Source organism: Alligator sinensis, unplaced genomic scaffold, assembly GCF_000455745.1.
Source record: "Alligator sinensis unplaced genomic scaffold, ASM45574v1 scaffold366_1, whole genome shotgun sequence".
Taxonomy (NCBI): domain Eukaryota; kingdom Metazoa; phylum Chordata; order Crocodylia; family Alligatoridae; genus Alligator; species Alligator sinensis.
The window spans coordinates 1,209,743-1,220,119 of record NW_005841851.1 but is presented as its reverse complement, the minus strand read 5'-3'; the positions used below and the strand labels follow the sequence as shown (position 1 = coordinate 1,220,119).

The window sequence follows — 10,377 nt, the reverse complement described above, 5'->3', positions numbered from 1 at the left end:
TGTTGTTTCAAAGCAAGTTTTTCATCCCCTATCATACATACAAGAATGAATGGAATTTAAGGCTGAAGTCTACTGAAAACGACACCTAAGTAGTCGCTCTTGCCCCCTTTGTAAATTATTTCACCTTTTAAAATCCATGGATAAGTATTGTAATTTGCTTTGTGGATTCACCAGGGTAGGTTTAGTAACCGCAGTCTGCATCTTTAAATGCTTGGTATTTATTGCCATATTTATTTCTCCTCTCTCAGTTTGTGGAACACGAACTGCGACATCTTTGCTACGTATATATGGAGGAAAAAGGGCAAAACCTGGAGAATTACCGTGGCAGGTCCTGTTAACTGATGAAAGAGGAAGAGCAGGGGGTGGTTCCCTTTTGTTAGACAACTGGGTTTTAACAGCTGCTCATGTTGTTGCTGAGCAGAGAAACCCATTGTCCTTGACCATCAAAATGGGGCTTCTTAACAAATATTCAGTTCGTTACCAGCAAGCCTGGGCAGAAGCAATTTTTGTTCATGAAGGTTATAAAAATGATGATACCAATTTTAACAATGACATTGCATTGATTAAACTGAAGCATAAAGTCCCAATTAATGCAAACATCACACCCATTTGTTTGCCAGGAGCAGAAGCAAGATTTCAGGTGAAAACAGATGAGATGGGACTTGTATCTGGCTGGGGAAAAACTGAGAAAGGGCTCTCTTCCAATTACCTACTGTATGCTGAATTAACAGTTACTGATCAGCAAAAATGTAAAAATCTATATGCAAACAAGCGAGCTGCCAATGGAAAACCTCTGATAGTAACAGAAAATATGTTTTGTGCAGGAGCTGAAGGAGAGGGGAAGGATTCTTGTCAGGGTGATAGTGGGGGACCATTCACTTTCTTAGACAGTCAGACTAAGAAATGGGTCATTGGTGGGATCGTGTCTTGGGGCCTAGAGTGTGGCGTGGCTGATCAATATGGAGTATACACAAATGTGTATAACTACATTTCATGGATTCAAAATATTATGGTAAACAATTCTTAAACCATTTTAAGTTTGCAGTACTTAAGGGAAAAGGGAGCAGAGAGAGAGTTTCTATTTTGCATTGGCACCCACACATTTAACAGATCATCTTCTAATTTTTGAGCAACTTCAAGTTTACAGGACATCTGTCAGGCATTAGAAATGCTTTCAGGTTTTATAGTAGTCCAAGTGCTTAAGCCAACTTTTTGTAATTTTACACTGAAATGGTGTTTTTCATGTTAGTTCTTACGTGATAGTCACATGACTATAAACAAGTGTTAAATATGCATAATATAAATAAAACTTAAAAAAAAAAAAGAACAATTATAGGCATTTCTGGCAAGTGTTATTTTAATTACGTTTTCAGATGAAAAATCTGGTTCCGTTTGTAGTGGATGATGATTTAAAGTATAAAAAAAATATATTTGGGGAAGATAAAAACAGTTGTCACTGGCACAACTTTAATGTTCTCCCTTAATGCCTGAAAAAATATATTTTTCATTTTAAATGCTTTAGCTCTTAAAAATGAATCCTACAATTCAAAAGATTCCAACAGGATCAATCTAGGTAACTGCAGAAGTTCTGTGGCACAGCTTTTTTCAGAGGCTATGGGTAAAATGCTTTCACGCTAATCTTAAGTGCCAGTCTTGATGTTACATTACATGCATTTATAGGGAACCTTGCAGTTTCTTGGAGTTCGTTTGTTTTTGATAACTTGTCTTACAAAAACACCAGCATGGGTAAAGTTAGAGCAACCAAGTACAACCAAGATTATAAAATAATATTAAAACCAATATAATTTGTGCAGCTAAGTGTAATAACATTGTGTTAATGTAATTCTGCGCTCCCAGTTTCTGCGCCCCTGTTTAAGCAAGGCAATAGAGGAAAGCCAACATTTCAAAAGTGTTAGTAGTATGGTCTCAACCAGTCAAATTAGAAGACATTCAGCAGATTAGCTTAAACAAAGAGAAAGCAATTAGAGAAGTCCAGAGCATTATAAAATATCAGCTTGCTTTTCCTAAATTAACCTAAACACACACACAAATGTAGTCTTTCAAATTTATAAATAAACGGGCCATGTTTCCCAGTCTCTAAAATCCTTTGTCTCTCTAGTTTCAGTATTTTACACACAAAATGTAAGTGCAATTTGTTAAAAACAAGACTCCAAACACTTGCATGTAGTAATAATATCTTTTTATTAGCTCACTTAAAAACACTAGAATATGCAAAGCATTTAGAGAAAGTGACTAATAAAGTTTGAAAATACTTTAATAAATCTTCCAAAGATTTTGTCTGAGGGTAAGGGGAAATTAAAATTCATAGCAAAGGTTACCCAACACTGCTAACCTGTTAAGACCTGATCTTGGATTTAAAACAAATTTAAACAAATTAAAGCCATGCTAATGACAAAAACTTACCGTCAGGTTCCTTGAAGGGATGCCACACTTTAGTCTTTGGAGGTTCCAGAGTACCATTTTAAAGTGTTACTCAGCAGCAGTAGCTGGTAATAGTGCAAGTGCTAAAATGCAAAATTCACAGATGGTACAGAGTTTCGAAATCATCATGATTTAGGTTCAGAATCAAAATCAAGCAACTCTTTGCAGAGGGATATAACTAATGAAAGAGGTGGGATTGCTTCTGAATGTCTTGAATGTTCACTGCCCTTTTCTTTTTTCAAGTGTTCATCAAGACCTGGCTGCTAGCAATCTACTAGTACTGCAGTATTAGAAATTAACATTAGCGCACAATTACCCAACATTTCAATGGCCTCTATTCATAAGAAAAATATGGCAAACACATACTAATTCAAAATCCCCTTTCAAAATTAAGCTAACTATCCACATCAAAAGAAGAACCTAAGCTAGTTACTCTAATTCTTCATATTTAAAAATAGTAAATATACAGTATAATGGAGTACAGTAATAAGAGGATCAGTGTGGTATGTATTGGTTTTCAAGTACAAATACATTATAATAATTATTTTAGATCTTAACACAGCCAAGGAAGTAATACTGCTGAATGTGTTACTATTGCATACATTCACCTTTCAGTATAAAAAAGCCTCTTACTTAGAATTTCCAAAAACTATGTTTGTTAAATTGCTATAGGGGCTTCTTAAAAAAAAAAAAAAGTTAACTCATTAATATTCTTGTTCAGCTGGACAGTTTCTATTGTGGTCTAATGTTATTTTAGTCAAAAGCTTATAGTTTCTTTTGTGCTGGAATTATAATGGGAAGGACTCAGCAATTGGTTCCAAATCAGCAGATAGATTTAAAGATGTCCACAATACTTTGCTATGCATTCAGCTTCAAAATAAGCTGCTCTGGAAAAATATCAAAGAGCAATAACTCTAACCTGTGTAAGTGTTTGCTTTCCTCCCCCTTACCTCTTCTTCCATTAAAAAAAAAAAAAAAAGCCACCATCACAAATCCTAAAAACAAGAAAGCTTCCTTGGTGAAAATGTAGCCTGGGAGAGAGCTGCTTACCATTCAAGGTGAGGGCACCCAAACTTGTGAGAACTGGATTTTAGAGATACATATCACCGAACAATTGGAAAAAAAAAAAAAAAAAGAAAGAAAAAGCTGGTGGATTATAAAGGTGGGTGTCCGGTACCAATATATGATGAGTGATGGATCCATTTGACTTATTTTAGAGCACGCTTATCTGTAACAAACCAAGTTACTGCAAAGACACTTTACAGAAGTTCATCTCAAATGGATAAAATAAATTAACTGCTATGAATTCTTTGCATTCAGGGCTGCAAAACAAAGACACATATTACTTAAATCAGTTTTATTTAAGAATTTCCTACAATGACAAATCTTATAAAAAGCATCCAAACACGGAACTGCAGCAAACAGCATTCTTATGGAAATCTTACAGACAGTGGAACTTCCAGCCTTAAGAGGCACACTGAGCTTGCTGGTGAACTTTGCCCTATGAACTACTACAAAGTGCACCACAAGCTCAGTGTTCTCATCACAAACCCCATCATCTTCAATTCACATTACCACACTTACATATCATTAACAGAAAAGAACACACACCATACAGCATTCACAGCAGTTGACATAAGGGAAAAAAAATACAAATATTCATTTCACATAACACATTCAACTAATTGGTTAACTAGGTATAAAACCCACTTAGTCTTCCATATATGGATGTCCTTTGAATACAAGAAACACTCGTACTTTATTTGCTATCATTGCTCTCTGCACACTCTCTCACCAAAGCCACAGGATTGAGAGACATCTCGCCAAGTAAAATAAAATCCCATAATGCACCACCAGGTCTCTGCATGCGCTCTCTCCTTTTTCTCGCACATACCAGCCCTCTCATGCCTCGGCACCACCATCAATCCCACACAAGGTTTCAAAGTTCAAACAGCCTTCTGGTTCCATCTCACAGCCTTGCGTTCATAGCGTTGATACGACTCCATGAAATAAAGAGTAGCGGATAAAAATGGAACACCCACCGTCTAAGACGTAGCATGTGCAGTGTGATGAAGTTTTCTTGGATGAGAAAGCATGTAGACAGAAGTATTCCTAAGGCAGAATATTTACAGCACTGCTTTCAATGAAGTGCTTCTTCCATACACATTTGAAATGAGATGAACTGCAGAGATTAAATGAAGCCTTCATATCGTACTTTAACATGAGGGGAGACAGTGTTAAAATGAAAAAAAAACAAAAAACAAAAAACTAACACCGACGCCGTGTTCTCCAACTGGGGCATTTGGAGAGATTCTTATGGTGGGGATCAAATTAAAACAAGAGGGAAAGAATGCAGTTTCTGACCAATGGTTTTCATTTTGGACATGCAAAGAATTCAGCTAACCAGGAAACAAGGGACAGATTATTACAGAAGCCTTTCCTATCAAGTGTAGTGTTAGTTTACCCATCAGGCAAACTGCAGTTCACTGTCAACCATTCAATAGTCCAACAAGTCATGTAACAAAACTTATAAAATTCCTTTAGCCTTTCTTTTTACAAAAGAAAAAAAAAATGTCAAAAATACTGTTGAATATACTGCACATTGAACAAACTGATTTGGAAAATTTTAGTATATATGTAATTTACAATATACTTACCATGACTTTAGAAAAATTTGATTTCCCACCATAGAGTCAGCATCCGAGCCCACTGTGTCTACATACCCCAGCCCGATGATTTGGAATCCATACTTGAACCAAAGCCTCCGTTAAACCCACTGCTCGAGCCTGCATTTGATGCTGAGCCCCAGCCTATTGCTGCCCCCGAGTTGGATCCGCCATAAGAGTTATTTCCTGAACTGAAACCCTGGTTCTGCTCCCTTTGCATGTTGCCTTGAGGCTGGTTGTTTCCAGATGGACCCGACTGGTTCTGTTGACTAGCTAACATGCCCATCATTCCCCAGCTGCTCTGCAATGCTGCTTGGGCTGCTGCCATCATAGCAGGATTGATGCTAAAGGCTCCAAAGTTCATCCCACCACCCATATTACTGCCCTGGTTGTTTCCCAACCCACCTCCTCCCCCTCTGCTGTTACCAAATCCACCTTGATTCCCAAAGCCTCCTGGATTACCACCAAATCTTCCACCTCTTTCTAACTGTCTATTACTATTGTGCTTAGGTTCAGCATTGGATATATGTACGCTGATTCCTTTAATGATCAAGTCTTCTCCACAAAGAGACTGGGCAACCTGTAAGACATAAGAGATATCAGTGAACATAGGATTAGATAATATACATTTAACACTTGGTACAGTACAACATAAAAGTACATTATTCTAAACAGATCTCTAAGCTGCAAAGGGAGAGTGTACATTTAATTCTCATAAAAAGTGTTAACTGAATCAAACTGACTCCATCTAGTCTTAAGAACTATTAGCTGAAAAAAAACTTTAAGTAAACTGTAAGTTTGAACATGCAAATCAGTTGTATTCCAAGTAACATTGGAATTCTAAAACTGAATGATCCACATCTGACTTCAATTATACATTAATTAACAATGTTTCTGTATAAATGATAAATTGGGATACTGAATGCTTAAGAGCAGTTCTCAGACTTGGAGCAGACCACTATCAATCCTCAGGACTTCTCATAGACTGCTATGCATCTTATCAAACTTTAAATTGAAGAATGTGAGGTGGAGGAACTATAATCTGAAGGCAATTAAATGCAGTCTTGTGGCCTGCAGTTTGGGAACCACTTGTGTAAGTTTCCTAAGCATTAGAGATGGAAATACATAGGAAGTACCTACCTGATCATCTGCAAATGTAACAAAAGCAAAAGCTCGGAAGGGTTTGGGAATGAAGACATCTACCACTTCTCCATACTGAGAAAAGAACTGTCGGAGCTCATCTGCTGTCATGTCCTCAGTGCAGCGACCAACAAACACCTTTCTGCTACGCAAGGGCTCATCAGGACTTTGCTGGGTAGGATTTAAAAAAAATAAAATAAATTATTGAGTAAGATCTGCTAGTCATCTGAGCATGAAAGACAACGGAGTTTCTTGTACAATAGCTTATTATGCACATTAGGAATACGACAGTTGTTATAACATGAAGAAAAGCAACCCTCCACTCCAGATAGAACGTTACAGAAGACAGTACCATCTGAAAGAAATACTACAAGAGTGAGCCAGGAGTTACTCTGAACAAATAGTGTTGTAGGTTTCAGGACTGCTTCTATTTCACTAGACTTCAGAGGGAACCATTACATTCCCGCTCGGATACTATTCTGCTAACTCTCACAGAAGTGGAAAGACAAGTATATACAGCCCACCACAATCAGTCTGCTCTTCTGACTGGGGGTTTGCTTATGACTGGAACATTTTCTACCCTGATACAAACAGGACAGGTATATAAAACGAAACACACAAAAGGAAGATGAACTAGAAAAAAAAGACAACAAAAGGAAATGAGCTAGGTCTTTCCGCTGTAAGTATTCAGTTTGTATCCATATACATGGAAAGAACAACATTTATCTAGTCTGCAGGTCTGAGTTTTGTTCCCAGCTCCGATACTGACACAACTCTGGCCTTAAGCCAGTTAAGCATCCCTGTTTTAATTTTCTCTATTTGCCAATGTATCAGGAAGAGTTTAAGCAAGGACTGATGAACATTTTCTGTGATGTCATCAGGATGCTTTCTATAGTTTGTTTAGACACTTCCTCTGTACTAGCTTACTATTTTCTCCAACCCTATTCCACCTACTCCTCCAGCTCAGCTTCAGTCCCTTCTCCTATTTTCTTACTTTCATCCTTGCCTAACAGATCCTGCTAAAAACCACACCTTTTGTTTCTATGTAATTAAGGCAAAGTACCTTGGAATTGGGAAGTTTACAGTCGCACCATCTTCCATCTATCATGTGTCGCTGAGACATCACTTTCACCTGGGTTTCATAATCCGTAAATCGAACAAAACCAAACCCCTTTGAGTGACCAGTTTTAATGTCTTTCTTAACCTAAGAAGGAAAAAAAAAGTTATATGTAGTTATAATCCAGAAAAAAATCACAATACTATGAACCAGTATTTGTAAATTATCTATAATCCATGTTAGTTACTGGTCATTTTCTGATCAAAAAGAAGTACTACTTGCTGAAAGAGTGCAATGTGAAGTTTTGATTACTTAACTCAATATAGATAGCTTAGGGCTGGAAGGGACCTCAAAGATCAAGTCCAGCCTCCTGCCCCAGGGGCAGGAAGTCAGCTAGGGTCAAAGGACCCCAAGCAAGATAAGCATCCAAGCAGTTCTTGAATACGTCCAGAGTAGGTGCCTGCACCACATCTAGACGGAGTCTATTCCAGGTCTTGGGGGCTCAGACAGTAAAGAAATGTTTTCTTATGTCCAGCCTAAAACGGTCTTGTAGGAGTTTATGACCGTTGGTCCTTGTTTTTCCCTGGGGTGCTCTGGTGAACAGACATTCTCCCAGATCCTGATGAACACCCCTTGTGTACTTATAGGTGGCCACCAGGTCCCCCCCGAGCCTGCGCTTTTCCAGACTGAAGAGTCCCATGGCTCTCAGCCTCTCTTCACAGGGCCTATTCTCTTGCCCTCTGATCATGCACGTGGCTCTCCTCTGGACTTTCCCAAGCTTCTCGACATCCTTTTTGAATTGTGGAGCCCAGAATTGGATGCAGTATTCCAGCTGCGGCCTTATGCCATTCATTGCCTTATGAAATAACCCCTAGCACAGACAGGAATAAAGGCGGGGAAACCCCCCCACCTACAGACATTATACCCATGAAATCAGAATGCGTAAGTTACCATTGCAAAAAACAACGGGGTTCAGTAGGGAATTGTTTTAATACCTCAGACAAAGCTAAACTTAACGTTCAGACAAGAACTATAAAACACAAGTCTTTAAAGTAACAAAGCTACTTAACAAGAAACTAACACGCAAAAGCAAAACAAAACAGACTTTTTCTGGATCTCATGTGCACTACTCTAGACAAGAACAGAGCTGCAGAAAAGGGATTGTTCTATCTGAGCACGACAATGCAGCCAAGAAAAGCACAGCACGCTGCAAATTAGATTTTATCACAATTACAGGAAACCCTCACTATTTGCAGATTCACAGTTTCAAATATTCAAACCCATGCTCTCTCCCTTATAGTGTTATGGCAGCAGCAGCATCTGTGGGAGGTGTGTGCTTGCCGCCACCAGACTCCCGCCAGCGCGCACCATTCATGAATGCAGATGTTCATGAACGTATTCGCAAATTTCCCCATTCACAGGGATCTCAAGAACGTATCCCCCGCAAATGGTGAGGGTATCCTGTACTAATATACTACTGACTCATTCAGAAAGTTTGCAAGTGGGAGTCCATGGCACTCTCCTTGAGAAAGTATAGCAGAACTCTACCTGCACCATCAGAACTTCTCCAAAAGTGCTGAAATATTCCTTTAGATCCTGTTCAGTGGTTTTCCAAGGAAGGCCCAAAACTATCAAATCAGAAGTCTTCTGCACTGCTCGTTTCACTTTCACAGCTGATGACGCATCTGTTTCATCCATTTTTCTCTTGTTATCTGAAATTAAAACATGCATAAAAAATTATCCTCAAACTGCATCACCAATCATAAGCAGCACAATACAAGGATCCTTTGTAGAAGAAAGCATCTGTTGTAGGAAATTTAAACTGTAAAAGGGACATATGGCATTTCTTGTCTACATGTTATAATTCAGACTGTTCCATAATCTTGGGGCAGGGGCAGAGAAGTTAAAGGCTTAAACCCTCAGTTATATCACAAGTTCAGCTACTTTCTACTGCAGAACTGCTCAATGATATTCACATGCCTGCCTGATATATGTAAGCGACAGATACCAGCTGAGACAGGGCAGCTCAATCCAAACCAAAAAACATTCTCCTTAGTTCATTTTCTTTCTTTTTCATCTTCATCTTCCCCCTACACTCTCCCAATAACAACGATGTCTGCCTCCAATCTTGGCATGACTGTCACGTGGCCAAACATCTGCCACCGCACAGAGATTATTATAGGACTGGGGGCTTTAGAAGTTCCCCAAAAGATTTGAAACCCTTTACAAACATGGGTACAATGTTTTGTTTTTCCAAGTACCTTTAGGGTTAAATATAACCGCACATGTCAGAGGACCTAAAAGAGCGACAATCACTCTGTAATGCAGCCACAACTGACAGGTAAGTTCAGAAACGCAGACAACAAACCTTTGGGATAATTAACGACATAGACCAGATTTCCCCAGCCCGCCTCTGGGGCATGCAGGATTCCTTCCACCAGCCGGACTCCCCTCATACACTGAGACACCGGGTTCCTGTAACGTAGGCCACACGCTCCTGGGAACTGGGCAGTGACCGTCGATAGCAAGACGGTGCCATCATCCTCCGAGGGGATCTCAATGGGCTCGTCGTTCTCGTCTTCGGTGACTCGGATGTACTCGGACATCTTCGCTGGAGGATACTAATGGATTAGAAAGAAAAAAAAAAAAGCGACGCACAGAGATAAGCAATTTATTTCTTTCTACTTAGGGTGGCATTTACAGTCCTATTCGTTTCGACACGGTGCATTTTGCCGCAGGACATCCCAAATACTTATGTTCTAGGGCACTAGTAACAACCCCCACATTCTTTGTCGTGCTTCGTGCACTACTGACGTTGACGCTAGTGCCGAGAGACCCGGGGAAGTGTGCGGTGACCCCCAAAAGCATCCCTCCGCCTCCCCCCAACTGCTCAGAGGGTCCGATAGAAAGACGGATTGCGCCCTGCGGTACCCTGGGCTGTCACAGGTGCGGCCCGGGGGCCGAGCTACAGGAGTGGTCACAACCCCGCAGCTGTGGGGGCGGGAAGGGGGAGCAGGACGAGACCACTCGGGCGGGGGAGAACTGGAGGGGAGCAGGGACCGGACCATTCCG

At 39.8% G+C, this 10,377-nt stretch overlaps 2 protein-coding genes across 8 annotated transcripts in view; one reads left to right on the top strand and one right to left on the bottom strand.

Annotated features, from left to right (window-relative positions):
* The window catches only part of MASP2 (mannan binding lectin serine peptidase 2), a 19,358-nt gene extending 18,101 nt beyond the window's left edge, over positions 1–1,257 (top strand). Inside the window, exon 11 of the mRNA XM_006016158.3 lies at positions 249–1,257. Coding sequence (XP_006016220.1) covers positions 249–1,027 — 779 coding nt within the window. The 3' untranslated portion in view covers positions 1,028–1,257. The remainder of the gene's footprint in view (positions 1–248) is intronic.
* Positions 1–9,926, bottom strand: part of TARDBP (TAR DNA binding protein) — a 13,561-nt gene extending 3,635 nt beyond the window's left edge. Inside the window, exons 1-6 of one of the 7 annotated variants that reach the window (XR_003095539.1) lie at positions 9,674–9,926; positions 8,854–9,017; positions 7,312–7,452; positions 6,249–6,419; positions 3,493–5,688; positions 2,425–2,525 (exon numbers count right to left, since the gene is read on the bottom strand). Coding sequence is in view for 1 of the 7 variants with exons in the window: in XM_006016159.3 (XP_006016221.1) it covers positions 5,158–5,688; positions 6,249–6,419; positions 7,312–7,452; positions 8,854–9,017; positions 9,674–9,911 (1,245 nt within the window). In the remaining 6 variants the exon portion in view is untranslated. Of the gene's footprint in view, positions 1–2,278; positions 5,689–6,248; positions 6,420–7,311; positions 7,453–8,853; positions 9,018–9,673 lie in introns of those variants that run through there. The other 6 variants (XR_001358592.2, XR_003095541.1, XR_003095540.1 and 3 more) reach the window with 6 other exon arrangements.
* Positions 9,927–10,377: the final 451 nt, after the last annotated feature.